The sequence below is a fragment of the Conger conger genome, chromosome 3 (genome assembly GCF_963514075.1).
Source record: "Conger conger chromosome 3, fConCon1.1, whole genome shotgun sequence".
NCBI classification, from domain to species: Eukaryota; Metazoa; Chordata; class Actinopteri; order Anguilliformes; family Congridae; genus Conger; species Conger conger.
Window position 1 is genome coordinate 29010128 of NC_083762.1, and position 22447 is coordinate 29032574.

Here is a 22447-nt window from a genome sequence, read left to right on the forward strand (position 1 = left end):
ATCAACAAGGCATGTTTGCCCACATACCTGCCGCTCACCAGATGTTTTTTGTTTTTCGCAGAACTCTCTGTAAAATCTAGAGAGTGCTGTGGGTGAAAATCTCAGGAGATCAGCAGTTTCTGAGATACTCAAACCACCCAGTCTGGCACCAACAATCATTCCACGGTCAAAGTTAGTCCATACTTCCTCCCAATTCAGATTGGCCTGAACAGCAACTAAACCTATTGACCATGTCTGCATGCTTTGTGCATTGAGTTGCTGCCACATGTTTGGTTCATTAGATATTTGTATTGACAAGCTGGTGTACAGGTCCACCTAATAAACTGGTCACTGAGTGCATACAGATAGATAGCCAGAGATAGCGAGAGAGAGAAGTGGGCAGAGGGACAGACAGGACGGAAAGAGACCAGACTGCCGTAGTGTCCGGCTCAACCGAGGCCGTTGCCGGCGCCATCACCAGCGTACCACCTGGCTGGCGTAGTCCTCGGTGGTGGCCGGCACCGTGGCCCGGTCCTCCTCCTGCCTCTGCTGGGACAGGAAGGCCCTCTGCTCCCTCAGCCAGCGGCGCTCCTCCCTCCTCTTCAGCCGCTCCTCCTGGCGCTCCCGCTGCCGGCTGAACTGGAAGCGCTGGAGGAACAGGTCCTTGGCGTACTCGTAGAGCTGCACGTCCAGGAAGTTGAGCCCCTCGATGTGGCGGCGTGTGTCGTCGCCGATGCCCACGCTGGCGGCGCGCGTGCTGTTGATCTGCGTGAAGGCGGAGATGAAGCGCAGGCTGAAGGTGCGCTCGAACAGGTACTGTGTCTTGCGCTGGAACTCGGTCAGGCCGTAGAAGGCCATGTTGCGCAGGTTGCTCTTGGCGCTGCTCAGCAGGATGTGGTTGCGCTCGCTCTCGTTCATGGAGGACAGGTTGTAGCAGCCCACCAGGCTGAGGTCAGCCAGCATGCGCACCTGCCGGTTGTTGGCCAGGTTGGAGGTGCAGTCCATGAACTCCAGCAGGGTGACGCCGGCCCAGTCGTCACCGCTGTAGCAGGTGGGGAGCTCGTCCTGGGTGGGAGAGCGGCCGTCGCACATGTGCAGGGACGTCTTCCAGGTGGCTCCCCTCTGGACGTGCTTCCACTCGCTCAGGTAGCGAGACACAGGGTCGCGCAGCATGGTGATGTAGTAGAAGTTCCTGCAGGGGGCGACAGACACACGGAGGTGAACAACACAATTCTGCGGCGGGAGTCGCTGTGTTTTATGAACGGCCGGGGAGGAAAAGACAGGCAGTAGGTTTTGGGGCCAGGCCAAATTACATTTTAAAGGGCCTATCAATTGCAACTTGGAAAGTGGTGAGCGGATGAAGGATAACATCGTAAAGTCTCATTTTTCGACCTCTTAACAGACACCTATTGCTGCTTTCTGAAAGAAAATACTATAAAATATGATATATAACTTGTATCTAATTGGAGTTGCAAAAGCTTTTTACTGGAAAAAGTCAATAGCCATTTGAAAATACACCCAGAATAAATGTTTCCTCTATAATGTTTCGAATGTTCAGTACCAACACTCCAAATCGATGAGCCCTTACAGCAGAGACATCATGACCGAATGTTACAATACATCCAAATAAATTCTTTCCCGGGGTTTTATTTTGTCAGAGCATGTGGCATGTAAAAGACCCTCCCCTTCACTCCCTTTCCACAGGTAAGAGCATAAAAGAGTGCTGCCTAACAATATATTGTGATAAAACTGATATTTTATGCAACAATTGTCCACCGCACTCTACTCCACTGTTCAAAGGAGAAATACATTCCTTTGGCGGTTTCACGGAGAGCAGTTATTAAATGAAACACGTTTTGTCCAACATCTCACTGCCTGTCGGCCAGAATGGGCATTTTGCCTCAATCCAGGGAAGGCCTGGGACAGCCAGTGAACACGAAGAAAAATGAGACGGCTTTACTCCAATTCATCAGCCCTCCACAGTGCAGAGGACGTTCGCGAGAAGGTAAGAATGCACCGGGGCACTGCAACATTAGCCACCGGAACACGCTCCGGAATACAAAACAGCAGTCAACACATTAACTCCAGATCAGACAGTTTGCTTACGAGCCAAACACCGTGACAAACGGACCGCAATCGTACTTCTTTGTTGCGCATTTCTTGCCGGATTGTTTTTTTCTGATCTTGTTTTGAATATTTTGTGTGCGTGTGTCCTGAATCACATTCTTGGTATATTAAGTGTATTATCTGTCTGTACTGTATTAGACAACACCCTCAATGGGTTGATGCTATGGGATAAGTGGGTTCTGGGTCTTGCCTGTTGTCCGTTTGTGACAAATGCTAATTTGCACGATTTCCAAATACCGTAATTACCCAACTGCCATCTAGTTAAATTTTGGATTATGGCTTGCATGGAGTGCCCTAGCAAGGGAGACAGATATTATTTTTTGTAAAGGCAGTGGTTTACAGTATAAGAGATAACGCAGATAAATTAGTGTTTATGAATTTAATTTATGTTTTGCACTATTAAAACCATGGCGGCACGGATGGTGCAGTGGGTAGCACTGCTGCCTCACAGCAAGGAGGTCCTGGGTTCGAATCCCCGTCGGCCGGGGCCTCTCTGTGCGGAGTTTGCATGTTCTCCCCGTGTTCGCGTGGGTTTCCTCCCACAGTCCAAAGACATGCATGTTAGGCTGATTGGAGAGTCTAAATTGCCCGTAGGTATGAGTGTGTGAGTGAATGGTGTGTGTGCCCTGCGATGGACTGGCGACCTGTCCAGGGTGTATTCCTGCCTTTCGCCCAATGTATGCTGGGATAGGCTCCAGCCCCCCTGCGACCCTGTTCAGGATAAGCGGGTTCAGATAATGAATGAATGGATGGATGGACTATTAAAACCATGTGTAACGGTTACTGAATCTGAATAGCACCGGCTCTACTGATGTGAACATGCAGAGTATAGCACTCAAAAATTGACACACTTTGCCTCCAGTTCATCGTCAGACCATATAGCTACAGTGGGCTCCAGAATTATTGGCATCCTTAATGAAAGTATATAAAAAGGCTGCATATAAGAAACAACACGGATAATGATCTACTGTATATATTATGTTCAGACATGTGGGAAAACTATATACTTTTATTTCAATACATTTACTCTCATCTTTCAATGTTTTTTATTTAGCAATTCAAAAACTTTTCTGAAAACCCCATGTCCCAAAATTATTGGCACCCCTGGTTTAATACTTTGTGCAAACACCCCTGGCAAAGATGACAGCCAAGAGTATTTTCCTATAATTTGTAAGAGGTTCGACACATTTGGAAAGATTTTTGACCATACTTCTATGCAGAACTTTTCAGGATCATTGATATCCTTGCGAGTTCAGACCACAGCATTTTTCATGTGATTTAAGTCTGGAGACTGAGAAGGCCATTGCAGAACATGGTTGTTGTATTTACTTTACCATTTCTGTGTGGATTTTGATGTATGCTTGCAGTCATTGTCCTGCTGGACAATCTAGTATACCTGCAACCAAGACTCAGCTTCCTAGCAGAGGCAACCAGATTTTCTGCCAAGATTCTGCCAAAGCATCAATGACCTACTGCCATATTTGACAGTAGGTATGCTTCTCCTTGTATGCATTCCATTTTGCCGGCAAGTATGTTGATGGTGTGTATGCCCCAAATGTTCAATTTTGCTCTCATCTGAACATAGGACTCCCTTCCAGGCATAATTCCAATGAGGTTTGGCAAACTTCCGATGCTTGTTTTGTTTATTGTGCTCCGTAAGGGCTGTCTTCTTGCCACCCATCCAAAGAGTTTGTTGGTATAGAGGTGGCTTCTTTTGGTTTTATGGTTCTTTTTGAGACTTCCAAGATGCAAACTATCTCAGAAATCTAAAAACCAGTGATCCTTGGTTTCTTTATTGCCTCCCTCGCCTCTTCCTGGCAAGTATGCAACCATTCCATATGTTTTATGCCTTTTTATTATTGCCCTTACAATGCTAAGTGGTATGTTTAACCGTTTATGTATTTTTTGTACCCATTAGAGATGTTTTGCTGCCAGTGGGCCAGGGGCACTATTTAAGATCAATTACACAATGAATTTAACAAAGTACCAGGAAATCTTGGCAGGAAATCTGCTTGCCGCTGGTAGGAAGCTGAGACTTATTCATAATGTTGTCATAGTCATCTCAGCCTCCAGACTTAAATCCCATCAAAAATCTGTGGTCTGAACTGACGTAGGGGGTCTATATGCGCAAACACAAGGATATCAATGATTCTGAAAATTTCTGCATGGAGGATTAATTAAAAATCCCTCCAAATGTGTTCGCTATCGCAAATGATGGGAAAAGACTCATGGCTGTCACCTTTGCCAGGGGTATTAAACCAGGGGTGCCAATATGTTGGGGAAATATTTTATTTATTTAAAAAATTTAAGACTTTGGTTGAATCCATTGAATCAGTAATAAAGCACACAACCTTATGCATGTTGGAAAATAAAGCTTATGGCATAACTGTATTATTTTCTAGTTTACAGCACTTTTTAAGGGTGCCAATAATTATGGAGCCCACTGTAAATATTGGACGGCTCACTGATCCCAGGAGGTCCCCCTCTTACCCCACCCTCACTCCTCCCTCAACACCACTCCTACCCTACCCTCACTCCTCCCTCAATCCCCCTCTTACCCCACTCACGCTCCTCCTTGCTGTTCTCTGCTCACTGGCATTCACGCTCATTTAGCTTTTAAAAATGATCTTTTTTTTGCCCGATATAATTATTTTTATACTCACACACAAATGTATGCACATACACCCACACACAGGCACACGGACACGGACACACACACACACAAACACACATACACACACACGTCAAGCACGCACACACATCGATATCAGTGCACTATTTGGGCAAAAGGCAATTATTCATACATTGAAAAAAATAATGACTTGAAATCACAGATATCCAGGGACATGGAGAGAACACTGACGATAAAGTGAGTGACTGACGCAAACTGCGCTCAGAGGGAAACATGCAGATTAAAGAGTGATTAAGGCACTCTGTACACCTATTATAACATGCCAGCACAGCATTGCTTGTGAGCAACGTGTGCCTGGCGGACCCCTGACGCTGAGGAAGAGCTAACACTTTGCATTTCATTACAATTCAAAGACCACTGTTGGCAGTTCTGAACTGAACCGAGCAGAGGTATTTGCTGGGATAATTTTCCACCTTCCATATTCTGCTGGAACAGCTGGGTTTTATTGCAGAAATTATGGCAAAGTTTCTTTCTGAGTGGGAAAAGAACTGGTATACAGTGACCTTTCTGTAATTACAGCCATCAATGCTGGGGTCAGTTCCTCAAATCAGAGCACACATGAGTGCCCACACGTATGCAACATTTGATCTATAAATGATATAATGTAAACCTACACTGGCTAAACTTAACACAGTTTGTTTAATTATGCGCACTGCTTTCTAGCAGACTGATGTGAATATGTTTTAGTCTTAAAGGGTTATTTGTTAAACTCTGATTTACTAAGTGAGCTTCTGACAGACACTCACACCACAAACACACACACATGTACGCACACACACACACTTGCATGAAGCTGAGGAAAAGGTGAGAATTGCTTAGAAAGCGTGGGTGGGAGGAAGAAGACACAAGAATGAACTTAGCGAGTGTGAAGGCAGTGCAAATTCAGTTCTAACAATAAAATAGGGCTGTGAAAACCAAGGTTAATTTTCCATGATGTTTCATTTCTCATTTAAAGGTGTAAGAGAAATTAATATCAAAGCTGTTGCTTGAGGATCTATGGTACGTTAGACTGATGCAGTGTGGAATTGGTAGAATGGCAGGGTGGTCCAGTTACAGCAATTCCCTGACTACACATTTGTCATGGAGAGAATGGAACAATGTTCTGGGAGACATGAAGACTACAGGCAAAAAGAGATCACCTCTACTTACAGTGAATGGAATCTTACGGACAGAACCTCAGTGCCAAGCTCAATAGCTTTACCAGAACATAAAGGCCATAGGCAGAACCAGGCCAGCAACAATAACAGCAGCACACACATTGCTGTAACTACCATACTGTACACAGAATGGGGAAGAAATGTGATCTAATTGACTTTGACCATGGAATGATTGTTGGCACCAGACAGGGTGGTTTGAACATCTCAGAAACTGCTGATCGCCTGGGATTTTCACGCACAACAGTCTCTACAGTTTGCAAAGAATAGTGCGAAAAACTAAAAACATCCAGTGATCAGCTGTTCTGCAGGCTAAAATGGCTTGTTAATGAGAGAGGTCAGTGGAGAAGGGCCAGACTGGTCAGAGCTGACAGGGAGGTGACACCAACCCAAATAACCTCACATTACAGCAGTGGTATGCAGAAGAACATCTCTGAACAAACAATGTGTCAAGCGCCTTAAGTGGATAGGGTACAGCAGCAGAAGACGAATAAGTCTAATAAATACCAAATATTCGGAATAGACTGGATAGGGATTCTAAGTGGTAAAACAGGTAAACATATACAGGTACACATAAGGACCTAGACCCATTACTGCCTTGCAGCTTTCCCATACAAACCCCACTGCCCTATACTGGTAGGCCACATATTTGCAATTTATGACAGTTTTTCCATTTCTGTTAGGGTAGCTTGTTATACAAATGTAATATCATGCATTGTCCATGATCTGCAGGGCTTAGCAAGATCTGCCACAAACCTTTTTGTGGACTTGCTGGTCCAAGATCAATTTGCTCATTGCACTTATTGCTCTGAGAGAGATAGGAACTAGAGTAGATGGGGTGATCTTGGCTCAGGGCTTAAACTGAATGTCTCCCCAGAGTTCAACAGCAGACAGCCAAAGTCTCTTGCATTTATTGTGATCTCTAGAAAGATCCGCTGGTATACACCACAATTCCATCAACGACTCCGACACCCCGACTCCCCATTCCATCCTCCCAATCTACCACCCTCCTCCCATCTGACCTGCAGCACTACCAACTATTTGTCTCCTTGAAATGTACCTCAATATCTCCTGGAAATCAACAGCCATGTTAGGCTATTTATAACACAAAACCTGCTTACTGAAACAGTGTACAGAGGAAAGAATTGCTGCTTTGCTAAAAGACATTGTGACTAAACAATACAATGCTCAGCTTTTTTATACAATCAGTTTTCTCTCCTAATCTCTCCCAGTAAAGCTCAGTACCTGGCTTTTCTAGTATGTATGTTCAAACATATTACATGTTTTACACATTCCGCAGCAATGTCCACAGTACAGTGACTCATTTTTAGTCAAACAGATAAGAACTATTGAGGCCTTTCCACTGAATGTCTGTTCCTCTTTGTTCCCACATAGCTCGGAAGTGGCAATCCATTGGGCTTATTTCCAAACACTCACTTTCTCTAGAGAATGTGCAATTAATGCCATGCTCCTATGTGATGAGTTTAATGGCATTCTCTTTTGAGAACAAAATATAACACAAAAATAAATTCTCAGGCCAAACCCTTTCATTACTTCGATTGGAAGACAGTGTGGATGATAGCACGAGAGATAGCACAGTAACAGCGTGTGTTCAGTCCGTGCGATGATAGCGTCAGCCCGAACAACGTGTTCAGTGCTCCCTGCTGGGTACAGCTGCGAGTTGATTCTTCCTGTGGTGGGAGGACGGGAGGCAGGGTCCCATTTCCCCGTCTTTGGGCCGTAAGCACGCTGCTACGCTCTCTACGAGGCCCAAAGTGGAAAGGTCACCTGCAAAAACTGTCAGAAGGAATAAGTATCCAGCTCCCACTCCTACATAAAACCCTGCTTGTACCTACTGAAAAAAATGTAAAAGTACAACCAGCAGCACAGCAGCAATCACACACATGACCTTCTCTTGGTTGGACATCCTCATTCTTTAGTGGCCTCTTTGTCGGTCATCTGCAATGTTTAATGACCTCTTCTCTGTCCTCCTCATTCTTTAATGGCCTCCACTTTTTTGGTTATCTGCAATGTTTAATGACCTCCACTTTGTCGGTCATTTGCAATGTTTAGTGACCTCTTCTCTGTTGGTCGTCCTCAATCTTTAATGGCCTCTGATTGTCGGTTATCTAACCTCCTCTTTTTCGGCCATCTACATTCAACAGTTGAACAGGATGTAGCTACTTTTGTATTTTCTTGAGTGGGTAAACAGGGAGATTGAAGAGTAAATTTATACAATCAGGTTTAAACGACAAGAGTGAATATCTCAATCCGAGGCAGGAAAGGTATTTAAGTTATTTCCAAACATGGTTAATCATAGAGTAAAAATGGATAGGATCTATATTGCATCTTTGTCACTTCCAGAGAGCTCAACTGAGAAGCAGCAGTGCTGCACAACTGAGGCTTGCAGAACATGTATGCAATCATTCTGAATCCCAAAAGCTGCACTGCTTTTGCTCCATGCAGAATAAAGCCCACATTGGCCAACCCTTTCATAAGTATGACGAATACCATAATTAAAGCAGTTTCCATTCAGTGGTTCAGGAACGTGGACTTAACTAACTGCATTTGACTAATACACAATCCCTATATATTTAATTAGGTATTTATTTGACTTATTTTTTAGACTGTAGCCTATCCACTCACAAGTTTGACGCGTTGTGTGTTCATAATTGCTCTTCTACATACCACTGTTGTAATGTGTGGTTAATTTGCACTCACAACCTCTCTCATTAACAATGCATTTCTGCCAACAGTTCTATATGTAAAGTACTGTATGTGCAATTCTATGAAAAAGTGTTTGACCCCTTCCTGATTACCTCTACTTGCATATGTTTTACACGGAATGGTTTCCAATCTTTAGACAAAAAATAATATTTGGCAGAGGGAAACTGGGGAGACACCAAACACATTTTTGTACATTTAAATAATGAAAAAGGTTAACACCCAAATCACCCATGTGAAAACATAACATCGCCCCCTTCAACTTTATAACTGGTCATTCCATCTTTAGCAGCAATAAGTGCAACCAAAGCCTTCCTCTAATGTCTTAATATAGTAACCCTACCCATGCCAGTCTTTCACATTGCTGTGGAGAAATTCTAGCCCACAGAACTGATTTAATTCAGACACATTGGTCGGATTTTGAGCAAGAACTGTTTGTTTCAGGTTCTCAAATTCTTTAGTTGAACCTAACAGTGATGCTGTGGAAGGTGACCTGAAAAGGGCAGTTCAGAAAACCGACTGATATATATAAATACAGTATAACTATGCTAACTATGCAGTGTTTGGTTTCAGATTCAAATATGAATCAATAAATACCTGTCGGTAAAATCAAACAACACTGCATCATCAACTGTGCTAATTTCAACCCTTGTCGTTTATTTGTGGGAATCTACAGTGGCTAAAAGATACACAGATTGTAAAATGAGGTGATTTTACACTGAACACTGTGTAGTTAACTCCTCTGTACTGTGAGGACAAAGCAAGCAGCTGAAGGATGAGCCTCTCTATAAAGTAACAACAGCCTACTCTGTCGCTTTCGACACCTGTGTCAGTCAACAGAAGCAATTCACACAGCCCGGCACCAAAGCCACTGATCGTTTCCTTCTAATAGCCTGTAATTAACATTAATGGCATGACTCCACGTCCCTGCCCTTTCCCATAATTGCACACCACCAAAAAAGAAGCTGTAGATTTAGCCTCTGACACATGGGCTGTGGTGCAGGGAGCTTTGTCTTCATCGGGTTTATCTGTCAGTGATGAGTCTTGAGATCTGGATGAGAACTTGATATGGGAGAATGCTTCTTAAGACCTGCAGTGACTGCAATACTAAGAGTAAGCAGCAGAGTTAAGTAACACGTCTTTATACACCATAAGTAAGGATCCTTCTGGACAAGCTGTGTCATGTGACCTCAGGTGACCAGCATGGAGCAGTTGTAAATATTTTCAACTATGGTAGCTATTATGGTCAAGTACATAAAACTTTTTTTCCTGTTATAATGACAAAGCTTCAGTGAAATGATACTCACTCAATCCTGCATGCTGTATCAAATCAAAATGAAGACCACCGCATCGTATTTCACCCCTTCTTTGAAATAAAAAATACTGCTAGGGAATTCCATACCAATACCTGAAAGATGCAGAATGACTTTCTACCTGGAATGAAAAGACATATCAAATAAGTTCTGTCCTTTTCATCTTTGCCTTAGCAAATGCTCAAAGTTGTTGTGCTGTCTCGCTTCACAGAAGCTTGCAGAGCAGACTGTATCTCAGCCTGCCAGAGCCAAGTCACAGAACTTTCCGGTCTCCTTGCCGGACTGTTGGATGGTGGCGGGAGGTAGCTTTCCATTCCTGTGGTGATGTGTCTGCTACTGTGTGTACATAAGAAAATGCAGTGGTCACTGGGGGAGATTCCATGGATAGCCACAACCTGCTGGTTCTCATTACCGACATAGAATGGGACATGGAGGGACAAATCAACATGCTTCAGGAAAAAGAATAAATTTTTTGTAGAAAATTCCCCTTCTCAATATGCAATCGGACAGGTTCTGTAGTTGTATGAAGTTAAAACGAGTTAAACCGATCCTACCCAATTATGAAACAATCCTCTCCAACTACCATGGACCCCTGGCCATAGATACGGTTTAGATTCAGAAACTTTACAGACCGCTATAAAGTTATAAATAAATACTGCAATATAAAATATAAAACCTAGAAGAACTTGCAGAAAATACATTGCATTACATGTTTTTGACTTCATTCCATTGCTAAGGTCGCACACTGTACATTACTCCTCAGGCCTTACAATGTGCATAGGGTTAAATGTCACGTAAAGCTATTTGTGTCAGATTGCTTGTTCACATCGTCCGTGTCCAGGGTGCATTGCCCTTTGAGCAGTGATGAAATTATCTGGATTAATGTGACCTTATGGAAAATAAAGAGCATGGTGAGAATTAATTACAGGCACAAATCTGCTGACTCTTAGCTTTCCAATGACAGAATCTCTTAGGCATTTTCTCTTCTCCAACTGTAATTTCAGCAATTTAAAGAAGGCATACAGCTCTAGAATATTACGTTTACCATGTGAAGATTAGCTGAAGCCTATATCATAAGACACCACAGTGGAGACACTTAATGCCCTTTTGATTTTGAACTGGCAGAGAGAGGGGGGGGGGGGGGGGAGAGAGGGAGGGAAGGAGAGGAAAGAGAGAGAGAGGATTCACACAAATATAATTTGAATGTTCACTTGCACACTCTGGCTACATGTCAGAGCTTCTCCAGATGGGGAGAGAGAGCAATACCCAATTCACAGCAGGTGTCTGGTAAGTCAATGGCATGATCATGGTGAAATTACAATGCAAACCCTTCTTTCTTGGCCCTTAGCAGCTCAGCTCAACTCCCCTGTAACTACCGCTATCAGCACTGACCTTTCTTTCTTTTCTGCAGTCTCCTCAAAAATCAGTATCTGCATTAATTACTGCACACAATACGATTATAGTAAAACATTTCTAGCCAAAACTAAAAATAAGGTTAATTTTCCATTTCAGACAAATATATGTTGTGTTTTACTGCAGAGGCTATGTTTAATATGAGTATTTAATGTGACATTTCAGAATTAATTACAAATTGTAATTCATCAAATTTAACTTAATGTGTAGACAAGTTCTAGGATGAAAATATGGAATTTGGCAAAAGGACAGAAATAGCCAGACAACTTTGTGAGACCTACAGTTAAGTTGTGAGCTACACACATTCTAGGGCTGCTGAACATGAGAGATATGGCTGATACAGGTCGCAGCACTGTCAGGCATCAAAATCACAAGTAGATGGCACTTATCCACAAAATATGTGCGGTGAAGCAGCACCCACTTCGGGTGCAGTTATGTGCCAGATTGTATTGCACTTCGCATGCACTCGTAATATTCAGGTGTCATAATATGCGTGCCATTGTTTAGACTGAGAAAGATCTGATGTTAAGACAATGGAGTGAACAACAGTATTATTATAAAGAGACGCTCATCACGGCTCATGCCCTGAAGCTAACCAATAGCTATAGTTCTGCTGAAGCACTGAAATACAAACATGCAGGTTAAGGGGTATTTGTAGCTTGAATTACATATCTTAGAGGATAAGTAATTGGTCTAAGAGGATAGTTTTGGCACATGTCACTAGCATGTAGAGACTGTGAGCCATGCGGGAGTACAACTAAATACAGCTGTTCAGACATGCCCCCACCTTAAAATGCATCAGCCACAATAACTTTTAGTGTAACGTTGTCACGATAGATGGAGCAGAGGAACCATGCGCAGACACTGGGATGTGAAAAAATGGCAGGTTTAATGGCAGATGAAGGGGCAGACAGAGCGTAATAAAAAAAAAGGCAAAGTTAAAAAACCGGGAAGTCAGTCCAAACAAGGCAGAGATCCAAAATCGTGATTCAACAAGAATAGCCAAAATAGCCAGGGGTCATAAACAAGAAATCTGGAAACGAAACAAAAACCAACAGGAAAAAGCCAAACAGAATGCCACAAGGGCGAGGGCTCGGGAATAAGGAGGCTAGAACAGGGAGAAGGAATTAAAGGGCTCGGGACTCAAAACAGGACAAGACGAACTAGCAAAGTGCAACTGAAAAGGACAGGTATAAATACACAGGGGAATGAGACAAACTAGGCGGGGCATGGGAGTGAGGGCGGTCTAACAAATAAACATCAGGTGAGACACATGAAAGGCTAATAACACAATAACAAGGGGGAAACGAAAACATGGACTGGATCCACAAAGAAAAATGTAATACAAACGGCTCCGGACTAGGGAGTAGACAATTGCACAGAATCAGGAGAGGTAGTGATACAAGAGACAGGTGCGAACACTTAGCTGAAACTAAGCAAGTAATCAGTGATAGAATAGGGAGGCGGAGTTATAGAACAGAATTGAAACTGGAGATGCGTTAGTAAGTTAGTTATGTGATTAAATCTAAACTGCCCAAATTAAGTGACTGTTAGTTTGTTAGTTAGACAGACAGTAAGTGTATTAATATGATTAGTACTGTACAATATCTAAATTAGTAGTTGTTATTAAGAATAGTGCTTTACAACATTATCTAGCGAAAGAAGTAAAGAATGCAAGATTGGAAGGAAGGTTGAACCCTGGAACTACTGTAAACACCTGAATAGTGGAGCACGCAGACAGGGGAGTGACTCGGGCTCGTAAACATTCAGACTCAGACATCACAGGGGAAGACAAGTGCAAAAAATAATGAATGTAAACAGAACACCAGACATGAATATAAAAAATAATAAATTACAAGAATAACAATGATAAACTAACAGAACTTGTATACAACAAACGTTGTATATTCCATGTGTACCTTCACTTATTCGGTCCTTTTTAGCACTCGCTCTTATCCATTTCTTTCACATACATATTCATTACATATTCATTTTTACATATACGGTTAGTATAGACAAAATGTAGACCATTTCAACAGGAAAATTATCAGATGAAGTGTTGATTAGTTAAAATCAGGTGATGAGCTCAATTCGACATGGATTTATGTTAAGCATGGACGCGTTTTGCAAATAAGTTTGTCGTTAAATTCCCCTTCAGAGTCGGTCTAAGGGCTGTGTTTGGCAAACCCACGTACGTAGAGAACACCCATTGCTTGTAAACACACTCATTAATCTTAAGAGCCAATGTTATTGGGAAACCCACCCCAGAGCCAAAACAACAGAAAAAGTGTGACTGTGACAAAGTCCTTGCACCTCAGCTTTACTCGCGTCCTCAAGACCGGCAACCTTAAGCTCAAGTAAACTCTACATATTTGTGCCATATTACATACAGCAGTATTTCCAATGCAAACATATTTATGGAAAGAGAAGAAGCAGTTTGGGAACTCTGCAATGTACTGCATAGAGCCCATCCCTCGAGAGAGTTTGTAGAGAAGCCAAGGAATGATTTTTGTTCTAAAGCAGCAATATAGCCTGGAGGCAAATCACTATAAATATCAGCTCAAGCTCTGGTAAACTAAAGAGTTCACCTCTATTTCAATCTGAGCTGCTTGTACAAGAAACATAGAAACAGTTTTTTAGGGCTATTGAAATTAGTCTTGAATTTTCAGGCCCAGGCAATCTGCATGTTATTCCATGCATCTTTGGTCAAAAACAGAGGAATTCAGGTTACAATACCCATTTGTACACAACTGACCTTTTATACAACTACTTTTATCTATTTTTATATTCAAATTCTAAACTCTAAAATGGGCTAATCAAGACTGGAATATGTGACAAAATGGCCTCTCCCTTTACATCATCAAAACAAAGAAACAAAGAAACAAAGAAACAAAAAGAAACAACAGGAAATATTGAAAGAATTCATCAAAAATGCAAACAAAGAATATGCATAAATAATACTCAAAATAATGCACGTATGTCACTGCCGACATCGTACATTGTTTAAAAAAACCTTAAAATAGCGATACACTTAATGCAAGTATTCACAAAAAATAACAGCAAATACCCATTAAAGTGGTAGGTTAATATGTGAGTGGTTTCATCGCCTCCATTTTGGAAAGTTTGGTGACTACAGAATAAAACTGGGGCATCTAAGTTTCCCCTCTTTTGCCACTTTCAACAATCAACAATAAAATCTTTATTAGCCTATAAAATTTAACTATTGCTTTGCCTTTATTTCCCCCTAGATTTCTGTGATGTTATTGCTGTTAATACGTTGTTGTTGTTCTTCTTCTTCATCTTCTTGACAAGATACGCTGATAGGCCTCTCGACTATCTAAAAACATAATTTTTACCAGTAGAGGCATATACCTAGCAATGTTAACTACATTGGCTGCAAACAAGTGCAAGCAGAGGGAGAATTACAGAAACAATAAAGGAAAACGGGAATAAATGATAAACTGCATCTTTCCAGAGAGACTAACCTGTACTGTAGCTATGGAATAATGTTTGTGGTGCTGTAGTCTACATTTTGCTGGTAATCCAAAGCATTGTGCATAAGTCCATCTAGGCATAGTAGGAACCATAATTCTCCCCTTATAAACATGCATGCTGCAAGGGAAATCTGATCTGTGTATTTTCTATACTGTCGAACCTCAGAAAACCGAACATGTCGGGAAGGAAGCTTGTTCGGAAAGTGATATTGAAATACACAAATTTTAGGAAATTAAATATTTATTTCAGTTCAGTTTATTCTAGTCATAATAAACCAATAAACTCAATGGCATTTGGCCAAACAATAGCATCATAAAAAGTGCCATCAAATTATTTGCCTGCTTCTCGCTTCCATCCAACAGCAAATTTGGGCCTTTCCTTGTTGGCTACTCTTTAGCATCAGTCGCTGGGATCAGTCAGTCCCTTGTCTAATTTTGTACATTTTTCTCTCAATAGTGTTACTCATTTGCATTTTTGCAGTCATAATGTTATATGTCTGATTCCATACCCTCCCTGGATATTAAGTGGACTATTCGTTTTTCAAGTTTTGGATCTCTGAGGTTCTACTGTAAAAGCAAAAATGCACATATGAAACTTTTTTGGCATGCAAGTTTAAATGCTTATTTGTAGTTTAACAATGCAAAAAAATAAGGTAGGTTTTATGAACTCTGTATTAATTCTGACAGAACTAGTCCCATACAGTATATGCTGAAGACACAGTATATGATGTCTAAAGATATTGATGCATTTGTTTAATTACAATCTCAACAGAACTCAAAGAGAGTCAAAGTCCTATGGGAAATAGGACAGGGAAATAGGGCAGAGAACAGGGTCACAGACTGTTAGTTTAGGGGCATGGAACAATACTTGTGAATGCTGTTCAATATAACAACAAATTATTTGGTGCAATCGGCATATGCTGGTTTGTACATTAACTTTCTGGTGAACATATATGTAGGTTCACGAAAAAACAATCTTTCTGAGCAGGGGCGGTGACTGGGGTGGGCAGGGTTGGACGTTGGCAATAAATCAACTTGTAATTTGCATGTGGTACTGCTTTATAAAGGAATTACCAAGCTAGGTGGCTAGCAAACTCCTTGCCCAGTCAGGAAAATCAGAAAATGTTTTAACACATTGTATTCATAGCCTGCCTACTGTAATGTGACCATGCCTCTTTTCTGGGCTTTTTGGTGGAATGTGTTGTGTAGACCTTAGAAAGCTATTGGCCTTGTTAGTTGGTGACCATCTGTTTATATCGACCAACGTTCCCTAACTTGTACAACTCAACAGTGTCTACTGTAAATAATCATCCACTCCCTGACACTCCACAATCACTAGCAAGTTTTTTTTCAGACATTCTAAGGACATTGTTGAAGACAAAAAAATAGAAAATAGAATAGAAAATGTGTTTGAGTTGATTTTGGCTTATATTTCTCTATATAAAAGTTATAAACTCTTAGAATGGACTGTCAGTACTTGTTTCAACTTGACTTGTTTCTTTGTTTGCTCACAATGATGCTGCAATCAAAATTGGTGTGTGATATGTGCATTACATTTAAAAAGGAAGCTTAACTGACGTTTCAAAATGCCCTCCCTGTCAATGCATTCTAGAACCACCAGTTTCTAAGACAGTAATTGGCTGATAAAGATGTAGAATAGATAGTGACAGAACCCTTTTCCTTTCACAGATTTTCAGATAGAATGTCACACCAACAGAGGTTCAGTTGCCAGGGAAACACAAAATGCACACCAGAAATCATTAAAACGACTAACTAACCAAGAGCTTTCCTGAGTCTAAATCTTTAATATGCATCCAATTAATTATTTAGACCATTGCACATCAAATTTATTCAAAACTTTGATCAATCTTCCAAGTAATATTTACACACTCATTATTAATACTGGCCTCACATTTTATTAATAAAAAATAGATGACCCAGCATTGTTCTTTTAATGAAATCCAACTCCTTGAACACCACTGGCAAAGGCAACACAGAGTTTGACTGTTTCTGAGGTATTTGTCCCTTCTCAGACATGCATGCAAAGTAAGAGCTGTACCATACTTTTAATTAATTTACATACAGTTGGCACACTTTGTTGAAACTGTCGATTACTGATTGCAAGAGATGGAGAGAAATAACCTTGATATGCAAGTCCTTCCTCCAGGTGATGGAATCTCTTATTTTCTTGCTTTCAGCTCAATATCAAGGACAAAGCCTGTGAGGGGTTGTTATTATATTCGGTTCAATAAAGGAACATGCTACAATATATGTTTGTCAACCCTTCTGTGGCAGTGAGTCAACAACCACTGCACAAAATAGCCTACAGAAATGTTAAATTGAAATATTGCAGCTAACATCATACAATAGTGTACCCATCAAGAACATCAATGGAAAAAATATGAATACATATGTAATTATACAACAATACAACAATGCCTTTTGAAGCTGTGTATAAAATGATATTGTGGCAGAAACAGAATGAAGAGAAAAAATAACCACTGCATGCTTAAAATTGTGTAATTTTTCTAAATGTCATAGGCTTGTGATTAATGCAATTTGAACTTCAAATGAATGTGAGGCTGAACTTTAAAGGATATTCTCATGATTGCTCACTCACAATGTACTGCATTTCAGTAGTGTACATTTGTTTTGGACTGTGCATATAAGTCCGCATCCCAAATTGTATGGTTGTGCACAGTGTATATTTGCGTCTTTTCTCAAAAAGGTTTTTTTGCCATTGAAAATTCAAACATTATAGATTAGAAATTATATGGCAACGCTTCACAAAGTATTGACACTGCATTACAGCAATGTTTTTAAAAATACTGTTAAAGACTTCTTGGAAATATATATATATACGTTAGCATTATATTTTGTAGAAGCTCCACATATTTGAAATATATCACTTTACATTACAGTCTACGAGGGCATACTCTTTTTATTTAATTTTTTATTTTTTGCCCCCAAGGGCATACTCTTGTCACAATGGGCACCTCTGACATTTTAGCTGGTGAGCACCTTGCTGTTTCCCTGTGTCCTGTGGCCCCTCTGACAACAAGGATCATTGTCTGACTCATTGTAGGGTGGTCTGATACCCTGCAGGTCCGTATGCATAATGTAGTGAGAACCTACAATAATGGCCATTACTGTCAGAAAACCCACAAAAATATGATAACTGATAAGTCAGAACAAGAGGCTGAAACCCAGGACTGTCCCAGGAAAAAGCTCACCAGCTCAGTGATCTCAAAACATGATCTTGTACCAATTTTTCAAGCCCTGGAAATCGGTTCACATCCACCGAATAAGCACCACCCCACGATGACATTCTGCAATTGCAAGGAGAATTCTAATAGATATAAAATATATGTATTTACACAATATGTGTGGGCTAATAACAATATGAATTGAGAACAAAAACGCACACGTTCAGATTTTGGGACACAGATTTACACTGCGCATTGCTTTCAACAACTACAGTAGCTATTTATTTTTTGTGGGTGCAAGTTTGAGAACAATAAACTGATGAACCACATTTGTGGCTGATTACAGGAGGGGAGAGTGCCTGGTAAGGTTCACACATAGTGGAATTCCCAAAGAAGCTGACACTCTTCTGCAACACCCCAGCCGCTAACACAGACACACAGGTTGTGCTACAGTAGATATAGATGCTGGTTGTGGCCTAGTGTGAAGACAGCTGGCTTAGAAGGTAGCATTTGAAGGTAGCTTTTTAACTATTTTCACAATTTGTTGCACTTCCATGAACAAGCCAAATTGGTAGTTAATTTTCCGTAACGTAATCCTGTCTTCAAAGTGCATTCCAAATTTGTTGCCTTTTGAAGTTCCTTGTTAAGATGCTAGCTTTGGAGTGAGCTTACTTTGTTGGCAGCAAGGCACAGCGGATGCGTGATACAGCTGTGTATAATTCCCCAGTTCTTTCAGTCACAAGGTGTTGATAGGATCAGATTGTGGAATTGAATTGTTCCTTGTTTACCATATAAAGTAAATTGTCACCCATTGGCCAGTATGGCAGCTCAGGGCTACAGCAGTCCTACAAGCATGGCATCAGAATATGATAGGATAAACTAGACTCTTCTTTCTATCTGCAGTATAATGTCATCATGTCTTGCCTGCCAATTCTCAAATCTGAGTGAAACAACAACAAAACAATGCCACACAGTGCTCCCTTAAAATCTTTTTTATTCCATATATCCTGAAATCATGCATTTTTGCTGTCTTACCCAGGCTATGTCATGGCACCATTTCAGATATCCCAGCAGTTCTCAGTGGCTGTCATAACAAGGGCCTTGTCATGTAAAGAGAGTGATTTCATGAAAAAAAATAAAGTGACAAAAAGTGGAGCCTCTTTTTCTTTGAGAAAGACAACTCAAGTTATCTGAATCAACTGTTGTTTAGCAAGCTTCTTGCTGAATGGCAGGAGTGTTGCAGGCCGGCAACACCCTGGCTTTCTTTACAGAACCTCAGGGCGTATTTTAAACCCAACTTGTTCCTGCTCGCACTGGCAGCCCAGCATGATGACAGTGCCACTGGACATGAAACTCATTCGATGCATTGTAACAATTATTTGTGCAACTAAAATTTCCAGCCCCCGGAAAGAAAGAAATATGCACCCCTGCTGCAAAAGTGTCTGTGAGGAGCTGACCGTTAATGACTGCTGACTGTCGGTGTGATTAAATCTTCTGCTATGCAATTTGTCTGTTATTGAGTGTCTGTTGAGGGGCAGAAAATAAAAGACTGGTGTGGAAATTGGCTCAGTTGGAATGTTTCTTTAATGGCCATTTTATAAGATATAGATTTGACAACCTATGTTTTTGCTGCTGTCAGTAATCAATGAGTAGCTTAATGTTTTAGCCCATGGCCCAAACAGCACAATCACATTCACCATAGTCTTGATTTGATGGAAATAACTGGGTACGAGGCAATTTAGTTCCTCCATTAAAAACAGATAAAGGCTTCAGACTTAACGGCATCTTGCGACAAGAAATCTCAGCCTGTAGAGTTCAGCAATTGAATTTCAAGATCATTAGCTCTACTTGTAAAGCTGGGGGTGTTATTTCCTGCTTGCATTAGCTCTCTCACTGTAACTTTAGAAAAGACCTCACATGGTGTAATTATCCAGTACATCCATACTCAATACCACCTATCTGTGGTGAAACAACCATACAAAGGAAATGAGACGGATACTTAACAGTCATCAATCATGACTGTCACATTGCTTCATTTGGTTTTTGAATGTTAGCATTTGTGTCCTGATGAGAGGCCATCTTTGAGAGGTTGAGAGGACAGTGTGATGGCCTTTATGTAAGGAAAAATGAGTCATCTTACCATGTTTATGTTTAACTTGACATTTTCCAGAAAATATACCACTTAAGGTAAACAGTTAAAACTTGTCAGCAGTGCTACAGTTTGTGAGATTTGGTGAAACTGAAATCATAATCAGCCATCATTAGAGCTGAAACTCTGACACCTATACAATATGCCGCTCTTTTGGAATACAAAATCAACATATGGTTAAATGGCAGCTTAATGAATATTTAAAGCAGAAGCTTGGCTCCAGTTCACCTGTCTCCACCAAGTGCCACACACTTACAGGGCGGCTAGCAGCTACAAATTAATCACTTCTGACATGTATTGTGCATGCTGATGCACAACCTTTGACATAATTCTTACCTCATTATTTCACTTAAATTAAGTTATGGCCATGTGACTAAAGGAACACAAAGGTCTTTTCAAAGAAAACCAATCAGAGCCTTACAGTTACGGATGTATACATTATATTTCAAATGAGAACTTGGGAAAGAAAAGGTCAGTAAGCATTTGGAAACAACCTTAGGACAGAAAAGTACTATTTGTCATCATTGCCTTTACAAGAAATGAACAGCACATATAAACAAGCATTTTCCCAGCATTTCCAACCAGTGTTTCTCCTGTCCTGCTCTGTTCCCAAGGTAACTGTATTTTATTTTATACTTCTATCACAAAGCAGCACAACATTAGTCCTGTAATAAAAAGGTTTTTTCAGCAGAAGTCAATGCTTCTCTAGAATAATTGTAGACTAGCAGAGCAGCAGGTGATCTGGTCTCATTTCACCACAGCCTACTTTGGTTTCCAACTGTCAGCTGCTCATTCACTAAACTTTTTTCCAGCAATGAGATCACTGACTGTATCCATTGACACACCCGTGGTATTGATAGAGTCACAGTCCTCCTGTGAATACATCATACAGCAGACTGGCACAGTCACATCACTCAAATTGCAGAATATGCATTTAAAGAGGACTGGCAGGGATCTGTATTGGTAATCATATTTGAAGCATGGGAGAACTTACAAACAGATTTCTACTGCTATCATTTTGAGCTTCTCCAAGTCACTGTGCAGAAGAACTACACCATCAGAATAAGTATGTTCATAGTAAAAGCAAAATGTGTTTTATTAAATTAATAAAAACGTATTTAGAGAATAGGAAACAGTGTGTATGGCTCTGCAATTCAACATCATGATGTTGGAGTCCCACAAGGGTCTATTATAGGTCCATTGTCATTCAGTGTATATGTCAATGACGTTTGTGACTATTGTGATTTAATGCCAGTTATACTGTAATGTAAACTGCACAAGAAAAGTATTACAGTGTGGTGCATTTGGGCATCCCTGGTTTAAATATCTGTTATAGTGAATCTGTATGAGATCGAAAGGAAACCTGAACTCTAAATGGTACAGAGTTAAAAATGAAACCTTCATGCAAATTTTAAAGCAAGATTTAATTAAAATGTTTACTGTTTGCAAATGATATAAAAGGAAAAAAGGAAAAGGGCCCTGTGCAAGTTTGGGAACCCTTTCGGATTACTCTTTGTTAGTTTTTAAAAGGATGATTACCAAGGCCCAGACCCAGGTTATTAACTCACTAGGGCTTCAATGAGTCAGGTGAGTATAATTCCAAGGCTGAAATTTTTATTCTGAAGTCACATGCCTTCTAAATTATCCAACTACAGTGGCTGTTCTGTCTGGTGTTAACAACCATGGGTTTCTCTAGACAGTTGCCCGAGGATAATAAAATGAAGATGGTTCATTTCCACCAAGAAGGAAATTACAAAACTATCTCAATGTTTCAAACAATCTATTTCCTCTGTCAGAAACATTATTACAAAATTAAAGATGAATGGAAAAGTTGAATTCAAGGCAAGGTCTGGAAGACCAAGAAAGATTTCTGATAAAATGGGCCAAGACCTGGTGAGAAACGTTCATAAAAACCCACACATCACTGCAAAATAGCTGCAAAAAAGAGTAGCAGACACAGGTTTAGCTGTTCCCAGGACAATAATACAATATACTTTAAGCAACAAAGACCTACATGGCAGAGTTTCCACAAAGAATTGATTCCACCAAATATCAAGAAATTCTAGAGGCTAATGTTTGAAGGTCAGCCCAGACATTGAAGTTGAAGAGAGGTTGGGTCCAGCAAGACAATGATCCAAAGCATACTTTGAAATCTGGAGTAATTGGACTCATGGAAAACAAATCCCAAAGGGTAAT

General features: G+C 40.7%; 1 protein-coding gene across 1 annotated transcript in view; it reads right to left on the reverse strand.

The window, feature by feature from the left end:
* Positions 1–453: 453 nt before the first annotated feature.
* Positions 454–22447, reverse strand: part of LOC133124968 (heparan-sulfate 6-O-sulfotransferase 3-B-like) — a 104633-nt gene continuing 82639 nt past the window's right edge. Inside the window, exon 2 of the mRNA XM_061236599.1 lies at positions 454–1171. Coding sequence (XP_061092583.1) covers positions 454–1171 — 718 coding nt within the window. The remainder of the gene's footprint in view (positions 1172–22447) is intronic.